The 15,184-nt window shown below is 39.6% G+C and overlaps 1 protein-coding gene across 4 annotated transcripts in view; it reads right to left on the bottom strand.

The window, feature by feature from the left end:
- The window catches only part of Adcy8 (adenylate cyclase 8), a 231,096-nt gene that overhangs the window by 112,563 nt on the left and 103,349 nt on the right, over positions 1-15,184 (bottom strand). For all 4 annotated transcript variants that reach the window (XM_047525869.1, XM_047525870.1, XM_047525871.1 and 1 more), the window contains one exon: positions 12,544-12,671. In XM_047525869.1, the coding sequence (XP_047381825.1) occupies positions 12,544-12,671 (128 nt within the window). The remainder of the gene's footprint in view (positions 1-12,543; positions 12,672-15,184) is intronic.

Below are 15,184 nucleotides of genomic sequence, written 5' to 3'. Positions count from 1 at the left end.
TGAGAGCACTGGTCCAGTCCCGTCCCTTGGTGCTCTTGGGTGCATGTGGCCCCAAATCTTAGAGGAACAGTGAGACTGAATGGGGGCAACCATGCACCAAGTCAGCATGTGCTTGTTGAGCCAGGTCAGGGAACCGGGGTGTTCTGGATATTTAACAACAATCTTTCCTCTGAGATGGTAGTGGGGAGGCTTGGGCAGTAGTGTAAGCATGTGAAGACTTTTACTTGCTATCCATAAAAATGAGCATAATTTTGTGATAAAAATGTAGATGTTAACTTAGAACTCACGAGGGATGTAACTTGCAAAATTATTTTAAGGAGTTGGAACAAAAAATTTGCATATCATTGTCTCAACAAACCAGAATCAGACTCTTCCGTCAGACAGTTTGGACCCACTGTTGGAGAAAGCACGTATCACAATCTATGCTCCACAGACAAGAGTCCTGTGGGTGTTCTGCAAAGAGTGTTCCCTGTTTAAACAAGACTCCCAGGGACCTGCTGGTATTTCACATGAACTGGGAAGTTGATTTCACCCTAATCCTCATCTTGGTCTCTCACTGGTTCCTGGAATGACCAGGCACTCAACAGTTCTTGGATCACATACAGAGTCCTGGGCAAAGATTTATGCATGCATTGTTTAATTTAACCCACACGTGGACATACACTAGATGATGTAGGTTGTGGTAGGCTAAGTCCAGGTCAGCTTTAGGCTCACAGATGCAGAGGGAGCTAGAACATGGCTCTAATTGTCAACAAGAATTTCCTTGTATATCACAGGGTTTGTCTCTGAGTACCGACATGGCTTCCCTCCTGCCCCACAAAAAAGTGAGTGTAATCTCCAGGGTGAGGCCCCGTGTTATGAGTGTTGTACTGCTAACTATCTCACACCTGCTCTCTGGAGAAGAAAGATTTGTAACGTTTATCTGTTACTGTGGTGAAAATACTCCTCTCCTGACCAGTTTCAAGCCTCCAACTTCACATTCGCTGGCTTGTTAAAATTCTTGCAAGTTTTATAACTGGCCTTTGTAAACTAAAAAGCCTCAGTCCATCCATCACTTTTAAAGCTTACGACTTGGAGGGTTTCTCCCTCTGCATGGGCAGCAGAGACCACAGCCAAATACCTGAGGCTCTGTGTGGAACAGAGGTGGATAGCACGGGCCCTGTCCACTTCCTGTGTCAATAGTCTTGCTCCTTTGTGCCCTGTTTGTTTTGGGTGGGGTGTGAGTTAAAGTCACACCAAGTCATTTCAATATTCAGTCATAGCCCTTGTGGACTGACCTCCCATGTACTTACTCCCATCTCTCCGAGGAGGAGACTGAGACGCAACCAGTGATGGATTTGTGGAAGTAGACTGCAAACCAAGTTCTCCTAAGTTCTCAATCCTGAGTGCTTCCCTTAAGCCACATGACCTCTCAGCAGAGACATCACTGAGTTACTGTGAGATCAAGTTCTCCTGAGAGAGTGAAGAGCAGACAGACCGTGTTCCAGGTACACTGGGAAGTGAAAGTGCACACAGGCTCAAGGTCACTAATGGAATCCAGCTCCATCCAAGGTGGGGCTCTTGGTCTTTAAAAGAAAGACAACCCCAGTCATGCTGGAGTCTTCTACTCACTAACCTCCAAGAGCCCCCCACATAGCCAACGAAGTGAAAATGACGTTGACAGCTGCCCAAACTCATCGCCACGTGTTCTAACTCTGCACTTCTGCAGACATTGCCTGATGGAGGGAAGAGCACGATCTTGGTTAATTTTATGTGTCAACGTGGCTTGGCCATCATATCCAGCTATTTGGTTAAATACTAGTCTAGATTTTGTAGTGAAGGTGTGTTTTTTAGGTAAGATGAACATGTAAAAGAGATTATCCTCCACAGTGTGGGTGAGTCTCACCCAATCAGTTGAGACCTACAGAGAAAAAATACTGGTGCCCTCCAAGGAAGATGGAATTCTGACTCCAGATTGTTCTGGGCTTGAGCTGTAACATCCACTTGTCCCTGGTTCTCCAGTCTCCATCTTTTGGACTTTGCAGCATCACCAATCACAAGAACTGATTTCTCAAAATAGATTTTTCTGTACAGGAAGGCGTCACTTAATGATGGGGATATGTTCTGAGGAATGCACCATTAGGCAATTTCATTATTATGTGATTGTCATATGGTATGCTTAGGCTGCTAGGTGATACAGTCTTAGGGCGCCGAGTTGTATAGGTGACTCTTTGTTGTCACTGTGACTGAGTATGTACACACATCCTGCTTGTGCTGTTTCGAGAACATTAATACACCTTCCTGCACATCTCAACCTGTCAGTCTCTTTTCCTTTTTGAAATAACATTTTCTTTTCTATTTATATCACCTATACATGATTAATTCTGAGAATTTGAAAATTTAGAAGAGTAAAGAGAAGAATTAAAACCATATGTTTTCCATCACAGAGCTTGAAGCCCTTATCCCTTTGTACAATAATAGATTTATAAAAAACCTAAGCTTGCCCTAAATGTGTGTGTGCATTCTACCATGTATACATCTTTAAATTCACAAACAGTACTTATGCCATCGAATGTGAACTCTGCTGTCTGATGTTTACCTGTATTTCTATTTCAAAGATATGTCAGAATTTATCTAACCATTTCCTTATCTTAGGACATTTTTATGGAGTTTGATGAGCACTGCAGGGTCTGTGTCTACTACTTACAAGTCGCGTGTCATTGGTCTGAAGTTGTTTTTCTTTTTTTTAATCCTATCAGAGTTTCTGTTTCTTATGAAAACTGGGAAAAAGTGATCTTTTTTCCTCCCATGCTTGACAGTATTGAGTAAGCCAGGAACATTACCTCGCATAGCGTATGATAATGCGAACATTGGATGAATATCGATTTTATTGACTCTTATTAATAAATATGCTCTAGAAACTGCTCTGATTGCTGTATCTTAAGAGGCATTCAAATTTAGAAATGCTGTATTTTGTGACATTGTGAAACAGGATGGGAAAGGGGGCTTTAGAGGGAAAGAGAGAGAAAGGTAAACAGTGACCGAGACAAGAGAGACAGAGGGAGGCAAAGAGAAAGAGAGGAAGGGAGGGAAGGCAGAGGGAGAGAGAAGGAAAGAGAAAAAGTACAAGCAAGAGAGAGAAAGAAAAGGGGACGTGTTCCAGGGGGCAGGCATGGACTTTCTTGCCTCAAGTGAGGAAAAGCAAGACAATCCCTGCCTTCCGGTCCTTGTCCTGCTGCTCTGTCGGCCAGGGCAACTGTGCCACAGGGCTTAGGACTTTAGTTCTAATTAACTGCTGGGGAAAAGCCAGTCCCTACTTGGCATTCAGATGCCATCACTGTGACTTTTTAGCAATTGCACTGAAAAGACTCAGCTCTGTAATTTTCATTTAGATTCATCAAGGACACAATTTTCATTTAGATTCATCCAGGACACTTTTATACATCATTAATAAAGATATTACACACAACAGAGCACAGCATCAGCTCTGCCATCTCCTCAGCTATCAAGACTCCCCAAAATAGACCCCGGGTGTGTGAAGAGAGGCCACCTGGAATCATTTTTCAATCTATGTAATAGAGACTATTACCTAAGCCTATTTTAATTAATTTAATTTATGAACAGACATGCATGAGATGGCATTAAATGCTTCATTAGAAAGAAGGTTACATGCAGTCTCTTTTTTGTCATTCATTTAGCTAATATGTTTCTAAAATCAAGTATTTTTAGTGGAATGAATTTTCTCTGCAATTCTTTTGATTAGGGCTTATTATCTTATTATTCTTGGGTGTTTACTGACTTTTTGCTCTGTCAATACCAGTTCTGCTAATTTATTAAGGTTGCATGTGGGGTCTTCTAAGTTGTAGGTGGATTCTTTGGGTATTGATTGATGGGTACTGATTTTTGGCATCGGGAGCAATTGCAGGGAGCTAGGAGGTAGAACACTATAATGGTTAAGACACATTCTTCAGTTCCAGATTGGCAACCTCATGCTGCCACTGACTAGTCGTATCATTATAGGCAATTACAAAACCTCTGCAAGCTCTTGTTTCCTCATGGGTAAAGTAGGAATTCTTTCTAGAGCTTCTATTAGTCAGGATGCACCTGTACAGCTGTATTGGCTATGGCTAACACCCACTTTGATTGGCAGCTCTTGGTCATTCTGTTTAATCCATTGGTAGTCATGTTTACTGTTTCAATATTTTATCTACTGCCCTTGCCCATCTTCTCGAATTGTGAGGATTTAAGGAGTTAACACATTCAAAGCATTTAGCTCAGTGTTTGACAAATAGTGTTCAATAAACTCAAGCCACTATCATTATTTTAGTAGCAGAGAAAAGAAGGCATGATAAAGGAATAAATTTCTGTGACTTAAATGAGTCAAAATTTCCAGTAGCCAAACTTGGCCCTTCTAGCAAGATTCTATTAAAATACTTTAAGATGGTTACATGCATGTTACGTATTTGGATCTCCAAAGGAACACTCTGAAGTTGGGATCTTAGATCTCCATTTTACAAAAGTAGCCGTGGAGGCTCTACCTTAAGCTGTTCATCCAGAGGCACATGCTCAGTAACAGGGAGAGAGGCAGGGAACAGCCTTGGTGTGCTGCTGCAGGTCAAGGGCTCCCTGCTTCACAGAGCGTGTCCCCTTAAATCACTTTATGGTACAGCAGTCATTCCTTCAGGGACCATTTGCCATGATCACATCCAGCAACAAACTGTACCTTTAATCAAGTAGGCTCTTGACCAAAATTCTCAAAGTATTGTCAACAGAAAAGTAAGGTTAATGTCATGATAAATGTTTGCTTTAACTAAAATTTCTAGGTTGCATTTTGTCTCTTGGACTAGTGACTGGGTCACTGCTTTGAAGTGTCACCATCCTTTCCTGTCTATTTTTTAGCTACTGCCCTATTTCAGGTCCTTCCTTCTCTCTCCCTAAATTGTTCCAAAAATATCTCTCAACCAGTTTCCTTCCCCTTGGCTTCTGCTTCCTCTCATCCCGTGTCAACCGCAGTTATCCACCTCCACAGATACCTTGCTGACGTCCACACTGGACTACATCACTCTCCTACTTTAAGGGTCAGTGACTTCACGTTACCTAGGGGACAAAGCCCCAGCATTTCTTACCCTAAGTCTGTTGTCTGAATTCAGAATCAACAAGGCCTGCTGCATTGCTTATCACACACACACACACACACACACACACATGCACCATACCTGCATACATGCTTACACAGAGTACATATACCTACACACAGGCACACACAGGACATGTGTACACAATTCATACACATGTGCAAACATACATACACACATGTGCACACACATATATATGCATAAATGCCACTGCACATACATGTTTGCACATAAAGCACACACATGCACATTGATACACATGTACACACGCAGAAACACATGTGTGCACCTGTGCTCACATAGTAAGTGGCACACCTGTATATACACCTATACACCTATGCACACATGCATGCACACATGTAACACACACACAAACGTGACTTTTCCTATTCCTAACTCCTAGGAAGGCTCATTCTTCATGTCTTTGTTCACAGGGGAAATAACTTTGGTTCTTGGTCAAAAGAGCCACTGTGTGGACACCTCAGAGAAAGACAACTGGCAGGGAGAGTGGTTTCCCGCAGGCTCATACTCTTCATCATCTACTCTTTCCTGCTTGGTTCTTCTAAAATCAGTTTTTATATTTCACTGCTATTTTACATTGGCAGGCAGAGTCCTGTCTATTACTTGTCTGAGCCATGGAGTTGTGAGGTGCATGTATGTGTGGAGGGTCAGTCCAGCTACGTAGCAGGCGTTCGCCTCACATAGTCATTGCAGTTTTGTGGTGGGAACGCTCAGCCACCTACTTAGCATCCTTCAAGAAGGCAGCATACAATCGACTGTAGACACGATGCCGCACAAAGATCCCTTGAACCTACCCCTCCCGTCTAACTCAAATTGTCTGTCCCTTGACCAATGCCTCCCGGCTTCCTTCCTCTGCTTATCAGTTCAGCGCCTGGGAACCACCATTTTATTCTCAACTGCGATGAGAGCAACTGGCCTAGATCCCACCTACGAGTGACATCACGCAGTAGGTGTCTCTGTGGCTGGTTTATTTCACTTAACATAATGTCCTCCAGGTTTTTCCATGTTATTTCAAATGACAGGATTTCCTTCTTTTTTTTTTTATGACAATAGTAATTCAGTGTGTGTGTGAAATTTTCTTTATCCATTTATTCATTAATAGTTGATTCCACAAATTGGCTAGTGTAAAAATGCTACAATGAGCCTGAGAGTGTGAGTTTGTGCTCTATGTGCTGGTTTCTTCTCTTTGGGATATTACTCAGAAGTAGGATTGCTGAATTACATGGTAGTTCTGTTTTTGATTTCTGAGGAAATCCCATGTTGTTTTCCATAAATTTACTTTTCTACAAACAGTAGCAAGAATTCCTTTTAGTCCACATACTTGCCAACATTGTTATTTTGGGGTTCTTTGAATAATAAGCCATTTTGTCAGGTGTGAGATTATATTTAATTGTGGTTTTAGTGTGTATCTCTTTGATTATTAGAGATGAGCATTTTTCGTATGTGTTGGTCATTTGTATGGCATGTTTTGAGGAATGTCTGTTTTCATTCTTCCCACGTTTGGAAAACAATATGTATTAATTATACATATCACTGGATTCAGTGTGATATTTCCATCCATGTATAAGTGGATCAGATCTATCTCCCTTTTTCTACACCCTCTATCCCCCACTTCTTTTTAATCCCTAGTACTTTCTACTTTCAGGATGATTATTTTAGCTTCCACATGAGGGATAAAATGTCTTTCTGCATCTGTTTTTTCCCCCCGTTTTTACATTGTATTATTCATTTTCTTGCTATGGAGTTGTTTGAGTTCCTTACATATTTTGGATATTAACTCCTTGTCATTGTGTAGGATGTCTTGTCACTCTGTGGATAATTTCCTTGGCTCTGAAGATGTTTTTTAGTTTCATGCAACCCCACTTGCCTACTTTTGCTTTTGTTGCCATAGTAAAAAAATCATTGCCCAGACCAATGTCATGGAGTTTCCCCCATGTATTCTCCTAAAAGTTTCATAGTTTTGGATCTTACATTCAAGTCTTTAAGTTATTTTGAGTTGATTTTCATATGTAGTATGAGAAAAGGTTCCAATTGTATTTTTCTGAATGTGAATACAGTCTTCCCACTACCATTTATTGAAATCTATCTTTTCTTCATTGTGGGTTTTTTTTTTTTTTTTGCCTTCTTTGTTGAAAATCACTTGGCAATAGATGCATGGATTTATTTCTGCACTATTCTGATCCATTTGTCTGTATGTCTGTTTTTAAGTCAGTACACATGCTGTTTTTTTCTATCATTTCCTAATATGTTTTGAGGTTAAATAATATATTTCCATTTCCATTCTTGTTTCCCAAAATTGCTTTGGCTTTTCAGAGAGTTTTGTTGTTTCATATGAATATTAAGATTTTTTTTGGAAAAATATCATTGGTGTTTCATTAGAGATTGTATTTTGAATACAATATTTTGAATCTGAACATTGCTTTGAGTATATGGACACTTTAATAATACTAAATTTCCTAATCCCTGAACATGAGGTATCTACTTATTTTGTGTCTAATTCAATTTATTTCATCTATGTTTTATAGTTGTCATGTCAGGTTTTTATCTCCTTGGTTAAATTTATTCATAAGCATTATAATAGCATATAGCTATTGTAAATAGAGTTGTTTTCTTGATTCATTTTTCAGACAATTCACAGTTTCTTACTGATTTTTTATGTTGATTTTGTATCCTGAAACTTAACTGAATTTATTAATTTTGATAGTTTTTCGATGTTGTCTTTATGGTTTGCCACATGTGAGATAATGTTGTCTATACACAGGGACAATTTAACTTCTTCTTTTCCCTTTTAATTACTTTGTGACTATTATAAAACTAGAAAACAAGTAAGAAAATGGCAGCAGTAAGACCTTATTTATCAACAATCACCTTAAATATAAACGTATTAAATTCCAATTAAAAGACATATAGTGGGACCTGGGGTTGTGGCTCAGTGGTAGAGCACTTGCCTAGCATGTGTGAGGCACTGGGTTTGAATCCCAGTTCCACATATAAAATAAATAAAATAAAGGTTCATCAACAACTAAAAAAATTTTTTAAAAGACATATAGTGGCTGAATGGCAAAAAAAAAAAAAAAAGAAAATAGCCAATTATGCTGCTTGGAAATAACTCACTTTACCTCTAAAGACATATAAACTGAAAGTAAAGGAATGGAATAAGATAAAGCTGAAAACCCAAAGAAAGCAGAAGTAGCCACACTTATATCAGATAAAATAAACTTTAAATGAAAACAATAAAAAGAAACAATGAAGACCAACCCTCAACTCTTGTTTGCAAGAGAAAGTAATTCTCTTTTTTTGTGAAGGACAAATTTGCTGGATAGAGCAGTTTTGTGTTTGTAGATTTTGAGATCTTCAGTGCTGTGAGTGCAGTATCCCACTTTCTCCTGCCCTACATGCTTTCTGCTGTCTATTGTTAGCCCTTTTGAAATTCCCTTATATATTATTTGCTTCTTTTTTCTTGTGGATTTTCAATGTGATCACACGATGTCTTGGGATAGTCTGACCTGGATTAAGTCTGACTGAAAACTGTTGAGCTTCCTGTACTTAAATATTTACATCTTTCTGTAGGTTTAGGAAGTGCTCTGCTACTATTCTGCTACTATTTCTTTAAATAAGCTTTCTATTCCTCTTTCTCTTTTTCATTTGAAATGTCTATGACTTGAAATTTCCTTTTTTGATGTGATCATATAAATTCTGTAAGAATTTTTCATTTCCTTTATTTTTCTTTTTCTTCTCTCACTGTGTCTTTTTCAGATAACCTGTCTTTGAATTCCCAGGTTCTTTCCTCTGACTAATTCTACTACTAATATTCTCTGTAGCATTTTTAATTTTGTTCATTGTATTCTTCAACTCTGAGATTTATTCTTTGATTTTTGAAACTTTAATCTATTATATTCCTTGTTCTAGTCACTTGATTTCCTTAATTTTTTTGAATCATTTATTTGTATATTCTTGAAGTTTATTGAGTTTCCTTAAAACAGTAATTTTGAAGTCTTTGTCAGGCATTCCATACATTTCTATTTCTGTAGAGGCAGTCACTGGCACATTATTTTGTCCATTTTCTTGATTCTTGTGGTCATGTATTAATGTTTGTTGGTTTAAAGAAGTAGGTACCTAATCCAGTTTTCATAGACTGCATCATGTATGATTCTGCAGTGTGTCAGAACCCCAGGGATGCTACAGCCTTCTTGCTGCTGATTGCTGTGCAGTCTTAGACTTCTGGCATTTGCTCAGAGATGGTATGGACCAGAAGTTGAGTTCACCACACAATTCTTATGTTCAGGGCTGGTACAAAGTTGGCATAGAGGCTCAGTCTGTGTGTACCGTCCTCTAATATCATGCCATAGGGGTCTTCCCAGTATCAGATTTCAATGTGGAGGGCCAAGTGTTGAGGTTCAAAGCAAAGTCCTTTGCTCTTTTACTTCTATTTATTCCCCACCCCAAAATACTACATCTTTCTTCCTAACTTGCTGCCTGATGCTATGGGAGAATTGATGCAAGTAATTAAAACCTGTCCTTCATACCCTCTCCAAAGCATCTATTCTTATTATTGTGCTATTACCAGGTATTGTAATCTATCATTTGGTTTCCTTAGTTCTTGTGAAGGTATTTTAATGTGTGGATAGTTGTCCAAATTGATATTTCCATGGATGTGTGGTTGCTAGAGAGTTCTACTCTACATCTCCTTCTGCCCCTCCTCCTTCACCTTGAAATCTGATAATACTCTAAATAGGAGTAGCTAACTACAACCTTTTCTAATTTTGGCACACTCTCCTGATGTGACTGTGATTGGAGGAAATTTTATGCCACATATTTGTACTGATCAATGAGTAAGGGGCCAGGATCATTCTTAGTGTTGGTGCAAAAATTATAAATCTTATACAAACAAAGCAACTATTAAGGCTGATGGGATCTAGTGATAAAAGATCCAAATACCATATTTCAACCTCAGAGCACTGGCCCTCATTGTCTTTCTGGACTCTGGGGATTGAGGCTGCAATCCTAATTCTTTAAAGAAATGCCAGAGAGTGGCATTTCAGAAAATGTGAGAAAAACATGTCATACAGGGATCTGGTTCTGACAACAAAGAAATAGAATGACCATAAGATCCAAAAAACTCAGTTAATAAATTGTTTATTAACATTAGATTTTAATGCTTGCAATATAATATTATGCAGGTTCTAGACTTTATAACTTCTGTCAAGTTTTTGGAAAAAGTACTTCTAAGCTGAATTTAAAAATGACAACTTTTGTAAGTTACAGTTGGTTAAAATTATTAACTTTTTGATGAAACTATTGTAGCTGGGATTCTCTTTTGCACACATTAATGTGCAAATATTGTCGACCAGCTGTACCTCAAACTGCAATCCTTGACAATAAAAGTGGAAACTCTAGAAGTCTGAGTCAATTGCAAGCAAGGCTTGCCTAAATCAAGAGCTCCTGTTAATTCCTCTGTGCTATGCTTTCTTGCTAACTAGAAGAATTAATGCTGGACCTCAAATCTCCTACATTATAATCAAGGAGTTGTTTGGGTATTAATAGACTCTGACTCACACAGTTAAAAAATAAGCTACCAAATTGTCTTATCCTAAAGACGGGAACGCAGTACTTAATAAACTAAAAAAAGAAGATGCCCTTGAGTTATTTCAACCCATCCAAATTTCACATTTCTTTCCAATCCCCCAAATTACAAAAAGGATACCTTGAATCGAACATACAATAGTCCAGAGGGATAAGGTCCTCTGTAGAAAGTGAAGTGATAGTACTTTAAGTATCTTAAAACTTTTTGATGATAGATGCTCATTTCTTTTGCAAATTCATCTCTGCATCATTTCTTCTGCTTAAGGTCAAGACACAAACCGGTATGGAAAGCCTGCAGAAAGTTTAACTACTTAAACTAGATTTTTATGATGTTACAAATCACAGATTTTCAGAAGTGATAGAGACCTTGGAAATGTCTGGTCTTATTTATTCATTTTGCAGGCAATAAATCCAAGCAATAAATAAATCCAATCTCCCTATGGTCACTAATGGGCAAAGATCCCAAAATTGGTTCATGACTGCATTTCCAGGGCATTACACAATACCTGACTCATGGTGGAACTCAAAATCCTTTCCACAAACTGAACCACAGATTGACAAAGATTCACACACCTACTCAGTTGAGAAGATCTCCTGTCTTCTTGGTGTCAGACCCATTGCCCCTCTTGAAAACAGAACATTATCACAATTCATCCTTGCTTTTAGGGAGAGACTTCCAAGTGTCCAAATGAACAGTTAAGACCATGTGCAACCTTTTCCATTCACCACAGGATGACCAAAAGGAACTTTGTGTTGGAACCTGAATGTTCCTCTCTCCATAGTCCTTAAGAGAAGCAACTTCTACATGTCTACAGAAGGGAGGGACATGGTAGAGTGGACACTGAAGCTTCTATATTCACCTATCTACTTGGTCTTGGGATATATGATCTTAAGATGAGGCATTTCTGCCCACCCATTCTCTTATTACTGTCTAACCATGCTTGTAAGAGGATGTAATATTGAAAGACCCTCTAATTATTTTGGAAACTTAGAGGAATACTGGCAATACTGAGTTCTTGTCCCAAAACTGACACAGTCTAGTTCTAGAGTCCTTGACCCCAATAATTCCTTCATCCTTGATTAAATTCCTACTTTCCTACTAAGGTCAAAAGCACTTGCCACCTACTTTTAGACAATCCTGATTTTCCTTTAATAATTTCCTATTGGCTTTAAGATGATGTGCAACCTCTTAACATTGCTGATGAGGCCCTGTAGGCTCTGGCTGCTCCCAGACTGCTGTCCATCTGTCACTACCCTTTCCACCCCAGGCCTCACCAGCTGCCATTGCAACATATCCTGATTTCTTCATATGTCTAGCTCTCCACTCTATCATGTCTATGCTCCAGGATTCTGAGGATATATGCCCACATTTTAGGAAACTGTTTAGACATGTCTACCCTGGAAGACCTCTCCAACATATCAGATTGAATTAGCTGCTCCTCTTCTCTTTCCCCTGAGCACCTGGACTTTGTCACAGAGTCTATTGTACTGAACTGAAATTATGCATTGCTAATATCTCCACTAGACAGTAATCTTTGAAGGCAAAGGCTATGCTCATCTTGCTCCTTTATCTTCACAAGGACACCTATGATACAAACTTGTGGCACAATTAATTGAAAGTAAAGTGTGGTTAGAAAACAGGAAAGCTAGCAGATCCATTGGTTCATAGAGGATAACTGATGGGCATGTAGTTTTTGTGAGAAAAGTCAAAGGGCTCTGTTTTTCACAGTATACCATGAAATACTACACAGGACAGATGGGGTAATATGTCTTTCTCATCAAGCACATTGAAGGTCCAGATAATATGCAGGAAATCACAAATTACCTGATGGTTTTAATCATGCTGAGGCCCATTTCAACACAGCAGTGGGCATGGTCCTGGCGGGGCTCAGGAAGTCCAGAAACACAGTAGTAGCAATCTCCCAGGATTTTAATGCGAAGGCAGTGATGCTCCTGAAAGGAACAGAGTGAGAGGGAAAAGTTGTGTCAGCAGAAGGATCAGTTCTTTAGAAAGCCTGGGGAATGGTGCAAGCAGGTTTAGGTGGTCTATATTTTGGGGTCAAGGGCCTCCACCATTAAAATGGAGTTCTATTACTGCTACAGGTAGGGTCTGAAATGACCCTATGTGAGAATTAAAAGCTTAGTTCCCAGCGTGGTGCTATTGGGAGGTGCTGGGAACTTTAAGAGGTGGAACCTAGTGGGAGATCTTCCAGACACTGAGCGTCACACCCTTGAAGGTGTGGAGTCCACTGCCTCCTCTTTCTTTGCTTCCCAGCTGCCATGAAGAAAATAGCTTGCTCCACCACATGCTCCCTGCCATGGTATGCTGCCTTGCCACAGGCCCAAAAACAACTAGGTCAGCCAATCAGGATCTGAAACCCCTCAAATTGTAAGTCAAAGTAGCTATTTTACCTTTATAGGTTAATTACTTCAGATACATTTTTATAGTGAGGAAAAGCTGACTAAATATTCTTGGAGGAGTGGTTGGGACCTCTGAGATGCCTTCTGAATCTGAAGTCAGAGGGACCTATGACCCTCTAACTCCTGAAGAAGGGGGTCTCCTTAGGATAGCAGGGTTGGAGGGGATTCATTAACTGGAAGAGAGACCACTGAGAGGACAGCCAAGGTGACATACTTGAAATGCCAAGCTGCAAAGCACTCTGCTGATTTCCTAGTCTCATTGGGAATTTGGGAAACGAATGGATAAGATGAAGAAGAGAGAATCAGAACTGGCACCGGTGCTTCCCAGTCTGGGTTAGATTTCCAGGGCCTTGCCAACCCTCCTAAATGGTACAGAGGCAATCTGCAGGATTCTAATAGCATTTGCAGTCACCTCAAAATTATGGTTAGGAGCTTGGGTTTCCTGTGCATTGGCTGCTTCAGTGCAGCTATTTTGTAGAGAGTTCATGATGAATTCTAATCAATAAGGGGAGCTTGAAGCTTTCAGCTGGCTCTTCTAAGATTGCTAGAGTGTCATGACTGGAGCGGAGCTTACAAAATACCATGTCCACTGGTGTTGGTAGAGCCCTGATTCATGGGGTCCATAAGATAATTAAAAAGGAAACTATCAGAGGTCTTGGGGGACTGTCATAAGGTACAATTTAAAGAAAATTTTGCTCAAGAGTCATGAAAAAATACATCAAAAATGCCAAAAATAATAATGCAAATACTATCTCTAGCCCCAGGACTTGAACCCAGGAGTACTTAACCACTAAGCCACATCCTCAGCCCTTTTTATTTTTCATTTTAAGATAGAATCTCACTAAGTTGCTTAGGGTTTCACTACATTGCTGAGGTTGGCTTTGAACTCGTGATCCTTCTGCCTCAGCTTCCCAAACTGTTGGGATTACAGGTATGCACAACCATGCCTGGCAAGATATATTCTTAGGCTAAAGAAATTCTTTACTTAAATTAATGTAATATTATAAAATCTTGCTATTTTGCTCTTTTTTTCCATTTCATTTTATGCCCACAAGTTAGAATTCTTGTCCCTAAAGGAGAATTTGAAGGCCAATGTTTGATCCCTTGGTCTGATTTTTGCAGATCAAAATGTTTAGTCTGGAAGGCAGGGTTTGGTGATTTCATCTGCAAATGGTCTTTTGGGGCAAAGTCTGGTAAAGGAACTTAGGCTGATGAGAACGTAAACTGTCAATCTCAGATGCACAGTTCTGTTTCCCTGCTGGTTATGGCTATGAGAAGGTATGAGGGAAAGAAATTTAGCAGAAAATGTTTTGGTCTAAAAATAAGACATCTGCATTCTAGTCAAATTTACCAGCTCTTTGACCTAGTGGAGAAACTCAGTCACTGATGTGTGAGTTTCAGTTCCCCGTATCTAGTGAGTACCCAAATAATCCATCTTGTTTTTAACATATGATAGAGTAAGAGTGGCAGTCACTTAGCAATGACAATGACAACTGACACCTGGAAGTAGCCTTCTCTATGTTCAACATGCAGCTCCTTATCTTTCCTCTTGGCACTGTACAATAAAATTTTGAAAGTGGCAGGATGAGAAGATAGCACGTCTGCTTTACAGATATGAAAACCTCAGTGTGAGGGATATGAAAAACTTCTTGTCCTCATATGAGATGCTCAAAATCACCATCTGGACCAGATGTGGTGATCCCACTCCTACTAAGTAATATGTTCACAAAAACTGAGGTCAGAGCATTCTGGAAAAGTCTAAGTGGGGAAGGGACCTAAGGCCACACCACCAAGCCACGTGTTGAATGTGTCACATTTATCTCACGACCACCCTCTGAGGGCATGTGGCATTCACAGACAGAAACTCCAGACTTAAAGACGTGAGAGCCACACAGCAAGTTAAGTGGCAGAAGTGGAATTGAAGGTCACACCTGTCTGACTTTGAGGCTCCACACTCTTCCTCTACAAAACTTCAAGCATTTTGGCAAAGTACAGGGGGTTAGAGCTCCTGATAAAAAATGTTTTGGAAGGAGAGGGTATAAAAT

Source organism: Sciurus carolinensis, chromosome 1 (assembly GCF_902686445.1).
Source record: "Sciurus carolinensis chromosome 1, mSciCar1.2, whole genome shotgun sequence".
In the NCBI taxonomy this organism is placed as follows: Eukaryota; Metazoa; Chordata; class Mammalia; order Rodentia; family Sciuridae; genus Sciurus; species Sciurus carolinensis.
Note: the sequence above shows the minus strand (reverse complement) of the source record. Positions and strands in the feature narration are given on the sequence as shown.